This window comes from Gopherus flavomarginatus, chromosome 3, assembly GCF_025201925.1.
Source record: "Gopherus flavomarginatus isolate rGopFla2 chromosome 3, rGopFla2.mat.asm, whole genome shotgun sequence".
NCBI classification, from domain to species: Eukaryota; Metazoa; Chordata; order Testudines; family Testudinidae; genus Gopherus; species Gopherus flavomarginatus.
Window position 1 is genome coordinate 196,551,039 of NC_066619.1, and position 16,007 is coordinate 196,567,045.

Genomic DNA, 16,007 nt, shown 5'->3' on the forward strand with positions numbered 1-16,007 from the left:
TTAAGCTCTAATATACTTTTTTTTATTTGCCAGGAGTTTTAAAATATTCTAGTTTGATTGTTTGTAAAATAATTCCTGGTAATTAGCTCCTCCAGGTTTCCTATGTCTCCCAGACCGGATTCAGTTCATAGCACAACTTCCAGCAGTGACTCGCATGACAGTGAAGAGAATTATGTACCCATGAATCCAAATCAGTCCACTGAAGACTCAGTATGTAAAATCTACATCTTAACTACTCTCTTCCTGTGCAGTCCTTACTTTTAAATTATGCAAACACAAATCCTTCTTCAGTCAACAAACCTTTCTTTACATTTTCTGCATCAAATCCAAAAACTATTTATCTTTATAGAATTTTAGCTTTGTTTTAACACTGTAGCAGTGACAATGTTATGAGTAGAATTGTTCAATAAAGAGGAAGGTTAGTATGTCCACAATATATGTTGAGAGTAGGACACCTTTTGAACAAAGTGGTTTAAAATATGTTCTTTCCCAAGGTTTCCATCTCTTCCTTTCTTTATTCCTGGGCTATGTGTCAGTAAGTAATCTGTTTCAGTGGAAATAAATAATGCTAGTATTCTCAAGCCACTCTGCAGGCCATTTGAAAAAGAAATGTTGCAAGTAAACATTGCAAGAAACACGGAAGGAACAAAAAAGTCATAAGGAATCTCCATTGATATTTCTTGTTCAAGTTTTTCTAAAAATATGTATGTTTATTATACTTTTTTTTAAAAAGGAGACATTTTGTATACAAGATAAAATGATAATTATTTTATTGTCTACTTTGTTCTTCAGATAGCTTTTTGCTTTCAGTATAGTCATCCAAGAAATTTTTACCAAAAGTGAATTAAATTTCATTTCACTTGCTCACATCAGATACAGTGTAGAAGTTGTTAGCTGTGTGTACATTATGTTTAGGTGTTCACTGAAATGTATCATGAGTGATGCATGTTTTACCCAAATAAAAGCAAGAATTTGCAGTAGCATTTTAAAATAAAAGGTTAGTACATTCCTAAACCAAAATACAGTTCAGAGCACCACTGAACTTTGGGAAAGTTCATAATATCTGTAGCCAAACTTTTCAACTCAGGCCCAACTTAGATATTTTAAGTTTTTTACATAGTGCTCATCACTTAATATCTAAGTGTTGCTTAGATTCTTATTTAGTAGGAATTAAAATACAAATAGTAATTGAAAGCACTGTGCAGGCATTAACTGATCCTCACAACAGCCTTGTGAAGGAGTTACTGGTAAGTAAGCAGTGATATATTCCATTTTACAGCTGGAGAAATTGAGACACTGTGATTGTGAATTACCTTTAACCATGCAGCAAATCAGTAGCAGAATCAGAATTAGAAATGAGGCATTTCTGTTTGCTGATTCTGTGTTCAAGCCACTAGACCAAGATGCCACTTAAGAAAATTTAATTTTAAAACTTAAATGAATGTGTTTAATTTCATATTTAAAGAACTGGCCCATTGCTTGTAAAATTTTCTACTGTCTTACATCTCTCATTCTTCTAGATTATGGTACCAAATCCCTTTTGTTTTCTTTTAATTATATTTTAAGACTTTGATTTTTGTTTTTAATGGACACATCGTGTTTGTGTAATTGTGTGAAATATAGATCCTTTTCTATATAAAGAGTAATATGCTATTACACATGCCAGAAACAATGATAAGACAATAAAACTTGTATTTTATAAATGAAATATAGTAAATCCTTTCAAAGAAGTTCGTAACAAACAACTCAGATGCTTAATTGACTCCGTTTTTTAAATCCTAGCCATTTTTGTTTGTCTACTGTTACCGCCTACTGTTAAAGGCACTGGTGATAATGGAATAAATTGTGTAATAGAATTTAAAAAACAAAAACAGAACAACCCCCCTAAATTAACTCTTTAAGCATTGGGGAGGGGGGATTCCCAGTGATCTTGAGAAGGCTACAAAACTTTAGGTTTATAAAATGCACTTATTATATAAAGTTTTTGAAAACTTCATTGTTTTAACTTCAACTTTAAAAAGAGTCCATAATTTTCTCATCTTTTCCTTCATTGACTTTAACGTATCTTGTTCCTACGTGTCATATTTCTGTTTAATTTAGTTAAATGAGCAATATTCAGCATTTTCTTTCAAGTTGCTGTCAGCCTTACCCTGTCTTTCCTTCTGCCTTGCTCTTCATTTTTTGCTGACTGCTGCCCTCTGTCTTCCTTTTTTTTTTCTTTATCTTTTAGAGAAGAGTCCTTCTATTGTACTGTTCCTATAACACCTGTTAAGAGGGAGGGATCAGGCTGGGAGAGGACAGAGGAGGTGAGGTGGTAAAAATCTGGGCTAATTGAAAACTAGGTTCATGCAATACAATTTAGTTCATTTTAGGCAGCCCTGTCCAACTTTTCTAGAGATAGATTAATCCTGCAGTTTTATCAACTGAATAATTCTTTTGGATTTTCAGATTAGTTATTATGATAGTTTTTGAATGAAATGCAAAAGGTTTTTTTCAAAACTTTACCAGTATTGTAAGGCTGAGTTTTTATCAAATGACTATTAATAGTAATATAGTGAAATACAAAATTCTTTACTTAAGTAATGTTAAACTCGAGACACAGAGTGCCAATCAGAAAATCCATAGACTGTCCTTAACTCACTCATATGTAGGAATTAGACACGATCTTTTTGGAGTGTCTACCTGAAATTTGATTTTTTTCCTGTCTTTTGACTCTGTGTCCCAAGATCAACATTAGTTAAACTTAATTTTTGTTTAGAATATTGTTAGATCATTAATAATAGTCTATAAAATATGAATTATTTACCACATCAGAAGATCTCCTTGATGAGTTCCAAAATCTTGACTATGTAGATAGTGTTTAATAGACTGAGCAGAATGTTCGAATGTTCATTGTTGTTAACTTGATTATTTTTCATTATAATTTCAGATTTTGTTTGGCAGCAACAGTCTTGATGGAGGAAGTAGCCCTAGGGTAAAACCAAAAGGAGATAAACAAGTAGAATACTTAGATCTGGATCTAGATTCTGGGAAATCTACCCCACCTCGTAAGGTAAACAAAATGAGTGTTTAAAAAAAGGTTGATCTGATGTACAAAACTGAGCTGCATGAAAAATGTATGAGTTATTGCAAATTTAGATTGGATTATTCTACTCAATGAAAAAGAAAAGCAGCCCAGCAGCTTCACCCTGATTAGCTAGCAGATCTCTATTGTGGCCAGTCATTGAAGCAATATTGCACCCCTCTGGCAAAGCTATAATATAACCTAATGACAGATTTGCATGGAGCTATTACCTTGGTCTGTCAAGGCATGATAAGAGAAGTCAAATCCTTGATCAACTTTACTCACAATCTCTTTCTGAGAGTTACACAGGTCTCGCGTTACATAACTGTCACTGTATTTTATCAGTATGGGAAGTGCCAGTGTCTACAACTTCAGTACACATAGCAAAGTTTCAGTTTAACTTTCAATGAGTGTTCAGTAGATCAAGTATTTTCTTTCTTTCTTGGGATTTCTTCACTGGAATCCTGAATCTTAGTATTTTATACAAGCCTTATCTCATATAACTGGGAGCTATAAAAATAAAATCTTAAGCAGGCTGTGTTTGTATCAGTGGCCTAGGTAATACTTAGTCCTGCCATGAGTGCAGGGAACTGGACTAGATGGCTTCTCGAGTTCCCTTCCAGTCCTATGATTCTATGATTATACCTTCCCAGTTCTTTCCACTCAGATTCCCTTACAGCTCTCAACCCTCATTTGTATTTTTTCCAGTATCAGCAAAATTGCATGCTATTATACATGATCATCAGTGTTGCCTGATGTTTTGTTACAAAGTCCAAGTTTTTATCACAGATGTCTTTCAGTGTTTTATTGTCCTCAATCGTAAGTTCAACAAAAACCCATGCAATATGTTGAATAGAGTAGGTAGTACTCTGTGTATGTAGTATTATTTTTAAAAAAATACTTATTACATTCATAGGTCTACTGCAAATGAACCTGGCTTCATTTTATTGTAAATGTATGTTAACTTGCCTTTTTCTCACTCTCCCCTTTCCAGAAAAAAAGCAGTGGTTCAGGGAGCAGTGTGGCAGATGAAAGAGTGGATTATGTTGTGGTTGACCAACAGAAAACACTAGCACTGAAGAGCACACGAGAAGCATGGACTGATGGGAGGCAGTCTACAGAATCTGAAACTCCATCTAAAAGTGTAAAATGAAAATTCTACTATCCCTCAAAGAACAAAAGAAGTATCATTTATCACAATGAATTTTGATGAAATACAGAACCATAACTGCCATGTTGCTTGACTGAACAGTACTTGGCAATTCACTGGTGTGTCGCTTCCAGAAGGGATAGATGGAAGTCAAAGAACACTTAAAATTTATCAAAGAAATCTAAGTCAGAGGACGTTTTAAATACATCAAAGAAATCTTAAGATCCTAAATTATCTCTGGATAATTCATCAAATGTAAATAATATGTAAAAATAGTATTGCTTGGCTCCCAGAAAACCTTTTGTTCTTCATTTAACATATTTGTAGTATTACTATGTTTATGCACTTTTTCAGTTAGAATGTTGGTTCAGGTATTCCCAGTTAATGAATTTTAATGATGAATTCATTTTGAGAATTTTTTCTTACACTACTATACATTACAATTCTAGGTTAAGTAAGCTACATGTAGATATGGAAATTAATGTTTGAACTTCATGTTAACAACTTAGAAATGATTTAGCAGAAGTAGTGTCACAATTTAATAATCTACTTGAAATGTCAAGAAATAAATGTTAGTTACATACTGTTTTTATATTTAATACATGCAAAGAATATTTGGAAGTCTACAGGTTACCATTCTAACAATAATTGCTGTGATTTAATAATAATGAACTATATTGGTTTTAGGATCTAGCAACATGGCTTAAACATTAGTTATTAGTGGTGGAATGTCTAATGTATTTTATTAATGACAGTGTTCTGTGTTCATTGGGTGAAGATTCTGCAGGGTGGGATCTTACACTTTTAAAGACTGAATAATTAATTGTCGAGTAAACCTGCAAACCACTGATGGCATGCAGTAATGTTGTGATCTCACACTTTTTAACAAGTAGTAACCTTGATATTATTTACAGAAGGTAGAATATATAAATAATCAGGTACGTACCAAGCACTGTTGTGCTAATACACTGATCAGGTTTAGACAATAAACTTAGTTTTATATTTCTTAGAAGTCCTAATGTTGGTTTTCAATTTGAAATGAATGGGACAGTTTGACATTCTCTGTTTGTAGTACTAGCACGATACTGTGATTTTGAATTAGATAGTAATTCAAATGGAAATACTATGTTTTGACACTATAGTGCCCTTTCTACAATCTTTATTTTACTTAATCTTCTGCTTTGCCTTATATTTAGATCCCTATGCAACTGATATTTTATATCTATTTTTTATAAAATAGATACTATAACTAACTGATCCCCTTGTTGCTTTTTCCTGGTACAGGATGTAAAGCTTTGTGTACTGTGATCCTTTTTGTTCACTATCCCAGTTCCAAGTAATACTCTGCCTTGGTTTAGAACCATAATTTAGCTGTCAGGAAGAAAATAGATCTTCAAGTACATAAATAATTTAAATTTATTAATTATGTCTGGATTGAAAATTTACTAACACTTTTTTTTACAGAGATACCTTTAAATAAACAATCTCTTTTTGTCCAGACCTTTTAAATGCTGAATGAATGTGTTAGTCTTGTTTTCTGTCATGCTGGCCTTAGTACTGTGCCTACTCTACCTTAGGTTTTTTTTTCCAGTCTACAGTATGTAAACTGTTTTATTCTTAACGAGGGTTCTTTTTAAATTAGTAATATTTTGATGCTTTTAATGTTCTTTTTTAACAAAAAAAACTAAATACAATGCATTTTGAGGTGAATTTTAAATGAATTAAATTGTTCAATTTTGATGTGTAAACTCTGTCCAATGGAACCAGAAAACAATAAAAATTAAGATATATGGGAAAAGTGCCTAAATTACCAAACACAGTTTTTTCTGTGAAGTTGCTGATTGTAGATACAATAAACAGTACTTCTAAAAAACTAAGCCTAAAAGTATTTTCAGAAGCAAGTTGTTGAGAAAAAAAAACCCAAACTGCAAAATTGGACCAAATTCCTGTCCTGTTGAAGCCAGTGGAATTATTGCCATGGTCCTGAGCAAAACTAGGTATGAGCTAATTTATGACTAGACTGGTCTTCTAAAAAAAGGGAGCAACTATATCAGGCTTCCACTCATGCACATCGTTTTCAAGGACTGAAGCATTACTGTGCATAATTATTCTTGCTGGTAAGCAAACTTTCCTTATTTTCTTCACCAGTACTGCAATTGAAGCATCTATAAGCAAAGCATGTGTTTGGTACTCCATGTAATATGGAGTAGTCTTATTTAGGATACTAATTTCTTTATACTATTAAAGCAGAAATGCTGGAGCCTGATTTCCCTCTCGCACTAGTCCTTCAAGGACTTCAGAGGAGTTACTCCTGTTCTAAACTGATCTTAGTGGAGGATCAGTCCTTTCATTTATTCTGAACAATAAATATGGTATTTATCAAAGGGCTACCATAAGGGGGCTTGGGGCCAAAATTGTCCCCTCATATGGAAATATACATTGAGGAAGCCTCAAAACACTGGGTTGAAATTCAGAGTTTTCTTTTAACTCTCTCCACAGGTGGGAAAGTTTGGAGGTGGTGGGAGGGATCACAGAGGTGTTTGTGAAAGAGAATCTCTCAGTCCCCTAAAAGGGGATGCTCCTCTGTCCCTCCTTCACTCCCTGACAGTGCGGCTCAGTCAGGATTGTGCACTATCAGTTTTTCAGTATGACATTTTTATCTCCAGTACTGTGCTTCTTAATAAACAAGTAGCAATCTGAGGATTTCCTTGACACTTTCAACCATTTCAGTGCTTCAGGGCCATTTTTTTTTTTAAAGCTAGGTTTCCTAAAGTTGCACACCAATATCAATATATAGGTACCTAAAATGAATGGTTTTTCAGAGGTTCTGAGCACTTGTGACTCCTTTTGATCTCAGTGCTTAACTTTAGGTACCCAAGTTTGAAAATTTTAGCCCTCTTGGATGAGACAAAAGGCATAGTTTATAGTGAATGATGTATCTGGTGTGGACTTTTGTCCTCACTTGAGTTATAACTTCCATTTTATTAGACTTTTTAATTCAATAACATCCAGACTGTTAGTTTCAGTGAGCAAAAATTTAGTATTTTTGTTTTTTATTTTGTTTTCCTAAAAGAGAAACTATCAAACATCAGTTTCCAGACTCTACAGATAGTGTGGACATAATGCTTTTAAAAATATTACTGTAGTGGTTTTCTTGACTGTTTTTGGATTTTAATATATTTTTCATATTCATTTTTGGCATTATATTATTGTCAGCTTGTATTGCCACAAGGACATTCAAAGAGAGGGTGGTATTAATACTGTATAGTATATCTCATTTCCAATAACATAGCCTAAAGTAGAATTGTATGCCGCCTATTTGTTGTCATGCTCATCTGTTCTGTTGCTATGATTCTGACATTTTAAAATGTGCTGAATTCTAAATTTAGAGGAAGCAGAGGCAAAGCTAGACTACTGGCCTATTGTGATTTTCGGTTATTAACTTTATGGAGGCATCAGGTACTACAGTAATGGGTGCTATTATGAGGACCTCAATAGATGTGAATGCAAAAGGAGTTTGTCTTGGCAATGTGTTATGTTCTTTTCAAGGAACAGGTAAGCTACAGATTGCTTTGTTGGTATAGTATATTGTCAATTACGAGATGACTGTATTGTTTGTTGCATTATTTACAATGAACAATGGTAATTTAAGGCACAAGGCAAAATCTATAAAATAAAGCAAATGCCATTTGAATCTAATTTGAGCAACTCAAATATGTTTTTCAGTTTCAAGGTAAAAGTTGTTTTCTTCTTAGCCATTGAAATTTGGCACATCTGTAGTAAATCTTCTCATAATTTCCCCCTTCCTTGAGATGCTTCCTTGTATGCTTTAGACATTAAATAGAATTCTGCCTTATTTTGGCAGTTTTTTAAAAAAAGTCTCTATTGGTCTATTACAGAAGAGAGAGAGACAATTCAAAAGGAAATTCATGCAAACTAAAAACTCTGTAGTGCCTAGAGTATTAAGAAATGACTTGAAAAATTCCTGTATTTCAGTGTCACCAAAGGTCATCATGTCAACAGTTTCTTTTCTGTTAGTACTAATGACCACACTTTCACAATCTATTGCTTATTAAGAATGTTACCTCACAAGCTGTTGAAATGTGCAAGCCACAAAATTTACTGTTCCTGCTATGTGAAAGGCTTATAAGGTGACACTGATGGAAAAGGGTAGAGTGTATTCATTATATTCTAACTCACTGCAGAAATTTACTTTGCACAAATTCTTTAAATTTAGCTTTTTTTAAATATTCTGTCCACTTATTGCCATTTTGACACTGCCACACACATGGCTTATGAGACTAATCATAGTCTTGCCATTTTAATCTCGTAGTTTAGATTTCATAGCTCCATTACCTAAAATGGGCCACAGGCAAGTCTAAAGCCTTCTCATTGCATTTTGAGCTAAGTGAAATTTTTATCACAACTAAATTTAAGGTTCGCTGTTGCTGATTGTATCAGTCAATTGTGTTGAAAGTATTTCTGGCTCTACATAGAGCCAACACACCTGTTAGTGTTACATTGCAATCTTACAAAATTATCCTGAAAACTTACCAGCCCAGGGACAAGTCTTCTGTCCCCTTTTTTATTATTTTTTTTATGAAAAACTGAATATTTGCTTGCCCATTACAAAAAAAAGAAAAAAATTACTATGCGTGTTCGAACGAATACAGTTTTGCAAGGCTGTTGTATTCTAATTGAATTTGTTTGGGTTTCCCCCCTTTAAATCAGAACAACTGATTAATATCCAAAGGCAAAGTGAGCTTTGGAAGTGTACCCCAGTGCTTTTCTCATTTGCTCAGTGGTTCAAGGTTGGGGCACTAAACACATTTATAAGGGTTTCTTTTTTACCTGTCTTCATTATTGTGTGAAAATATTAACCAGAAAGTGAGTTCTGTAAAGTGCTCATTTTTTGCCCATCGAACAGTTACACCCTCGGCAGAAAATTATTTTAATTGGCAGAGATGAAATCTAGAGCCAAGCTGGTTTTTAAAACTAAACAATCAACTAGGTATCTCAAGGTATAGGTCTCAACCTGTCAAGGGCCAAAGGGGAGAAACAATAAAAATAAAGGAAGAAAGCTTGAGATGTGTTGATTAATTTTTTTGACATGAATAGTTTCCCACAATCTGTTTTGTGATTCAGCATTTCTGATGATGATTTACAATACCAGGAGTGGGATGTCAGCAGATGGGCGGGATATGGGACTAGCGGAGAGGTGTGCCATCAGATGAAGGGATAACCTACTTCTGTTTGCACCGGATTTTACTTTTAGTTTCTCCTTTAAAAAAAAATCTCTGTGAACATAACTCAAGATTTCATTTAGGAATTTGCTGACAGAAGTAGCAGATTAATTTAAAATTTAAATTACCTGGAAAGAGTTTATTGCCTATCCTTTTTCAGATTAAATGCATTTGGTTGACTTTTTGTTCTCTAGCTATTTAAAATGAATTTTGGAATGTAATGTGTACACCCAAGAGATAATAAACTAAAAGCACTTTGGTAAATTCAAATTAAGCTAGTATTTCTTATGCAATGTTTGACAGCCAAGTGAATCATTTTCCTGTTTCTAAACCACAGAGCATTAACCAGTGCCTTTCCCTCTATTAAAAACCAAGAACAAAATATTACAAAAACAGAATTAATAAAAAGGGTAACTGATTTTAGCCTAATGAGACATATTTTTCCTAAAGAGTATAAAATATGGGCATCAAAGGTGCTAGAATGAAGACTGTCAATTTAATTTTGTAGCCGTCTTTCAAGTATAAAATTATTACAACTAATCAGCACAATTTCTGTATATTGGATGGGTGCTATTAAATACTCTAAGTGTGTCTAAGTCCTTTCCATGTAAATTGTGTCTGCAAAAAAAGAAAATGAGAACTCGTGGTGTATCCAGTTTGAAAAGGGCCCATGAAAATTGAACATTGTTGTATAAAAGGTTTTAAAATATGCTCTCTGAGGCTCTTTTCCAATTGCCCTTGGGTGGTGTGTGTGTGAGAGGGGCGGGGAGGGAAAATGCAGTGTTATATGACATACCCAGATGCCTTGATTGCCCTTTGAGATATGCTGAAAGCCAGACTCTTTCAGCCGCATAAGAAGTGTAATATGAAATAGAATCATACTTCTCAAGGTGTAACTACTGCTTTTACAAATAATTTTACATTTTAAAATAAGAGAAATATAGATTTGGTTTTGAAACAAGAAGCCTGTATAGACTTTTAATATTTTATCTAAAATAGTTTACTAAAAAGCATGTTTTAATGTTCAACTTTCTATTTTAGAAGCTTATCTACAGACAAAATGTGCTGAGGTTTAAAGTTCTGAGCATTGCTACTGAAAGTTAGAATTTAACGCAGCTAAAAGTTGCTCTGCTTCCACTTCTACTCAAATTGGCAAAATTGGGGGAGGACATTAATATAAATAATGTCCTGGTTTTGCTGATACTGGTACCAAATTTCCAGCACTAACAGACTTTGAAAGTCAAGAGGTTACTAAATGATGTAGTCTTTACTTTAAATACTTTCATGGATGGTATTATTCAGAGAGAAAATTGGCTCTTAGTTCCCTAGCCCAGTGATTTTCAAACTGTGGGTCGCAACCAGGTGCTGGGTTACAGAACAAAAGGCACTGGGTTGTGGCGACTCTGGTCAGCACCATCAACTGGGCTGTTAAAAGTCCTATCGGCGGTGCTGCCCGGCTAAGGCACACTAGTTTCTACCTGTTCTGACACGGCGCTGTGCCTCGGAAGCAGCCAGCAGCAGATCTGGCTCCTAGGCCGAGGGGGCCACAGGGCTCCGCGCACTGTCCCCACTCCGAGCACTGGCTCCATGCTCTGCCCGGTTCCCGGCCAGTGGGAGCTGGGGGCGGGGATGGTGGTACCTGCAGGCGAGAGCTGCGTGGAGCCCCTTGCATGCCTCTACCTAGGAGCTGGATCTGCTGCTGGCCACTTCTGGGTGCAGCAGGGTCTGTGGTGCCAGTGCCAGGACAGGCAGAAAGCCTGCCTTAGCACCCCCGCTGTGCCACTGACTGGGAGCTGCCCAAGATAAGGCCATGCCCCAACCCCACACCCCAACCGCCTGCCCCAGTCCTGAGTCACCCCCCCCCCCGCACCACTAGCCTTAGCACCCCTGCTGCACCGCTGACTGGAAGCTACTTGAGGTAAGCCCACACCCCAACCCTGCACCCTACCCCCTGCCCCAGAACTGAGCCCCCCCGACACACACCCTTCATCCCCAGCTCCACTGGGTCGTAGACATCAACAGTTTTCTTCAACTGGGTCACCAGAAAAAAAGTTTGAAAACCATTGCCCAGCCCGTAGTTATGTTGGATAGTCACATGACTGGAAACGTTGTCAGCTAATCAAATGCTTCTTTTAGGACTCTTTCTCTCCTTGTGTTAATGTAAGGTGCTGAATTGAGAACCTTGAGAAGGACATCTGTTAACAAAACAATATAACATAAGTAGAGGAAGTGCAAACTTCCCCACACTGTCCTGCTCAAGGGCCTCAACCCTGATCTGGACCTCGTGAGAGTCATTCAATCTTGGTCTGTCCACTGAGGCTTCCCACAAGGTTGCATGTTATGGCCAAAATGGCTAGTTTGCAAAAATACAAGTATAATATAATACACACTTACAAGGCTATGGTATATATTCAAAGTCAGTTTTAAAATTATCAATAATATATTGAGGGCAAAAATGTCAACCATTGGTACTTACTGTTAGGTTCTAGAATTATATTTAGCCTTTGGGTGCACTGGGCTCACATTTTGAAGCTTTCTCTACAGCCACGAGTGCTAAAAACTTTTTTTGTTTTAGAATGAAGGTTGAAATCATCACATATCCCCTTGACTCCAGGAGCTGGGGCTTTAAGGAAAACAGTAATTATAATGAGACTCATGACAAAATCATGAGTTGGCAACACTGCAAGAGCAGCACAAGATAAGACTAGGGCCTTTTGGTTGGTGATGAGCTCCCCCTTGTGTATGTGGAAGGCAGCCACTCTCAGAAATTCCAGTAATCAAGCTCATCAGGCCATCCCCCAGCAGCCTGAAGGCAGCAGGCTCAGCCCATCAAACAGAGAGAACTGCTTGAAAGAAACCTGTGACCAATGCCAGAAGGGGCACTGATGAGCTCTTTAGAGAGCTGTGTCCAGCCTAACAAGGGAGACAAAGTTAAAAAAAAGATTTTACCTTAATAGCAAAGGTAGAAGCAAAATTATACAATATTAATTCTTTTAAAGAAGGATGGGATAAAATGTGCTTTGGGAGTAGGGATCTATTATTTTTTGTATTATACATTGTAGGAGTCTCAACCAGGGACGAGGATCCCATGGTACTAGGCCATGTACATACACATAACAAAAAGACAATCCCTGCCCTCAAAAGCTTACAGTCTAAGTAGGACTAGACCTTGCTGCCTAGACTGCCTCTCACCATGCATTAAATTCTTCTGGTTACTCTTTCCTGTTTTTTTTTCCTGTGGTTTCACTAATGGACTATATACTGTATAATATAAAGCAGCCCTATATTTTATTGTATCAGAGGGAGGGATTTTTTTTTCCATAAAGGCACAGGCCTGAGATTCAGGAAACCTGGCATCCAACCCTCCAACTCTTACTCAAGCAAGTTACCCTTACTTGAATGGGGAACCGATTTGTGATGAATATTTTTAATGGATGAGTGGGCTCTGATTTTTATTAATGTGTTCACTGGGAATATATTGAAAGATTTTATGCAAACATTTCAGCTAAGGATTGGTGAACTCACTTCAGCTCTTTGTGATGTGTCAGTGGTTGCTCAAAACTGGAATTCTTTGTGCTATATTCACCCAGCTCTACTTGAAGGAGTGTGTATTGTAGAATTGCATCCCTGCTCTATATCACCAAGGATCTCTCCTGGCTCCTCAAAGTAGGCAATGTGTAGAGACTTTGCAGTCTTCAAAAAAAAAGTGCTGTTCATTATGTAAAGTGAAATTCACCCCTGTGTAGCAGGCCCACACAAGATCTATGCCCCATTTAAGTCCTCTAGTGTGAATTTCATCTATATTGCATATCCTCAGTATCTCCACTTCTCACACCTGGGATCAATCTTCCCCTGTTTAATTTAAAGGGAACAGAAGTGGGGCCTTTTTATATATCTTTCAGAACTCATAGCTGACTACCATCTGTTCTTCTGGCAGTGCAGTCTCCTCAATGCAGGTGCCTGCCTACTTTTTGTGTCAAATACTGTGATCTTTCTCTGAAACTGTATATGAGCGCTGACCCATCTTTACCTGTCAGCTTTGTCTACTCACTTTCAAGTCACTTGTTTTCATCAGGTTGCTTGTTACATTTTTCCCTAGACACGACATTCTCTGTTAAGGTCACACTTCTATTTCCCATGAGTTTTTGGACTTAATTAAACATTATTAATTAATTATATTTGAAAATTAAAATCTATCATGTTTGAAAAGCAATTACTTTGAAAACAGATACTTTGCCACATACTTTTCCTGCAGAGAGAGCAGAACTCTTATGAACATGTTAAAGAATCCCCAAAGCTCTATTACATTATTAGTCAAAACAATTGCTAATGCAAAAAAGGAGTTAGGAATTTGCACTTGAACCAATAACTTGCATTTTTACAGAAACAAATGAATTACTGTATTATGCATGAATATACATAATATAGGTCATGGAAAATGCATGTATGTAACCCAAACACAATCTACATATAATCAGCTAACTCTCATGATCAATGGAAATTAGGTGCCTTTGCAATTTGAAAATCCTACTAGGCATCTATCTAAGTATTTGGCACCTAAATATCTTCAGAAATCTGGCCCAAGGTCATGATCCAGAAGAAAACTGTTGAGCTTTGTGAAGGGATAAAAACTAAGGAAACTAGACTAAAATGCTGTGATATAGGTCTCGATCCTACAAGTTCATAGGCACAGACAGATCCCCGTATCCATGTGGAGCTCCACTGAAGTAACTGAGGCTCTCATGGATGCAGCAGTCCATCTGTATATATGAGCATGCAGGAGCAGGGTCCTAGCAGCTCTTTACAGATGCAATACCTGCTTTTAGTAAAGTCCAATTTATTACCAATTTTTTTACCCTATTTTCAACCCATAATGGACTAAATCACAAGGAAGTCCCGTGACTTGTCCAATGTCGCACAGTTAACAAATGATTCCTTTGAGTGAGCCTGCTGGCTTCCAGTCCTTTGCCAGGAAGCAATGTCACTCAAGATCTGATTAGAGAGAGAGAGGAACAGTCTTCATTCTACAATTGGGATTTTGAGAAGGTATGTTTGTGCAATGAAACTGTGTAAATATGCATGATATATGATCCTTTTCAGTCACAGAAGTGTGGTAGCATCCTCTTTATTCTGATTTTTGTTCAGACAGAGAGAGAATCCATTACGGAAACTCATTCTCCAAGGATCTCTGTAAGAAATATAAGCAATTGATGTCCAGATTCTGCTTTTAGGTAGGCATATATGGTTCTCTCTTACGTAAGTGGGAGTCACACAGAAGAAAAGTTTGACACAGATATATTATCATATTTTATATGGTTTATTTTAGTGTCAAGACTACTAAAGTTGGAATTTTCCTATGTGTGGCAGTGTTTTTACAGTCTGCATTGCAAACACAGTCCTGAAATATGGTAGGCTTATAGATCATTACATTTAGTGTGAGCACTATAAACATACTTAACACTATTTATTTTGTATGAAACATTAATTTTCTTAGAAGCATTCTACCATAACTTGAATAAATCCAGCACAGTGCTCACTGTACTTAAATTTAACAGAAGAAGATGTGAAGTTAATTATATATAGTAAATTATTTGTGAACATTGTATTTCCACTGAATTGTTGAAATGGACATACAATAGATTTTTTTGTGAGAGGGTTTCACAGCTTGATTGTCATATAATGTTGGTATTGTAAGACTGCATCTCAGCCGGCTGGGTCAAATTGAGCCACAGTAATACTTTTGAATAAATATATGTGCCTTATCACCACTATGATCTGCAGAATTCCTGATCTCCTGAGAATGGAATAAGTATTGTTGGATCATGGAGATAGTGATTTGTATATCATTAAAACAGGCTTATTCATGCACTCAGTTTCCAGTGTGATTCTTTGCTCAATGCATCCTCTCGGTTGATCACTGGGACCAGTGACTACTTCAGTGGGGCCAGGATTTCACCCAAGAACTGTAAAGAAGGGCTCCTACCAACCCTATGAAGGAAGCAGGGCCAGTGTGGCAGCTTCCCTACTAAAGCATGCTAAAGTAGAACTGAGAAAGAGATTTAACAAGGCAATTTAAATATCCTCAGGAGGAGAGGCTGATGTTGACACATGAAGCCCCCCTTTTTTTTCACAAGTGTTGCATTTCCCCCCATTAATAACAGTTTATTATACATACCATTTCAATTTTTCCTCCCAAGAAGTGGATATAAAAAGCTGTTAAAAGGATGAATGGAACTCTCTAACTGACCAGCTGTAGAAAAACAACATTTCAAGATTTGTGATTTATATTATTTGGAAACGAGGAAAACAAAGATTAAGAAAGCAACTGTGACACCTTCTGAAAAAAGTAGAGCTCTTATAAACATCCTTTACTAGCTTTTCCTATATTCCTTTCATGTGAATTTAAAAAATGAGGATAATTTGAAAATCCCTACCTTCTCCTCTGCCTCACCACTTGTTAGTTTAAAAGGAGTTGAAGGAGAAAATACTTTGAGATCACTACTACCTTGTGTGAAAAAAAGCTACGCAGGTAGTGCCTGACCCAAATATC

The 16,007-nt window shown here is 36.2% G+C and overlaps 1 protein-coding gene and 1 long non-coding RNA gene across 9 annotated transcripts in view; one reads left to right on the top strand and one right to left on the bottom strand.

The window, feature by feature from the left end:
• The window catches only part of GAB1 (GRB2 associated binding protein 1), a 135,305-nt gene extending 126,736 nt beyond the window's left edge, over window positions 1–8,569 (top strand). For 6 of the 8 annotated variants that reach the window (XM_050946381.1, XM_050946382.1, XM_050946378.1 and 3 more), the window contains 3 exons: window positions 87–210; window positions 2,930–3,052; window positions 4,059–8,569. In XM_050946381.1, the coding sequence (XP_050802338.1) occupies window positions 87–210; window positions 2,930–3,052; window positions 4,059–4,217 (406 nt within the window). In that variant the 3' untranslated portion in view covers window positions 4,218–8,569. Of the gene's footprint in view, window positions 1–86; window positions 211–2,230; window positions 2,307–2,929; window positions 3,053–4,058 lie in introns of all 8 variants that reach the window. The other 2 variants (XM_050946375.1, XR_007773451.1) reach the window with 2 other exon arrangements.
• LOC127047867 (uncharacterized) lies at window positions 2,192–15,278 on the bottom strand. Its single transcript, XR_007773492.1, has 3 exons — window positions 11,934–15,278; window positions 2,807–2,969; window positions 2,192–2,287 (listed from the first exon to the last, which is right to left on the bottom strand). It is a non-coding gene; the product is annotated as an uncharacterized LOC127047867 (long non-coding RNA).
• Window positions 15,279–16,007: the final 729 nt, after the last annotated feature.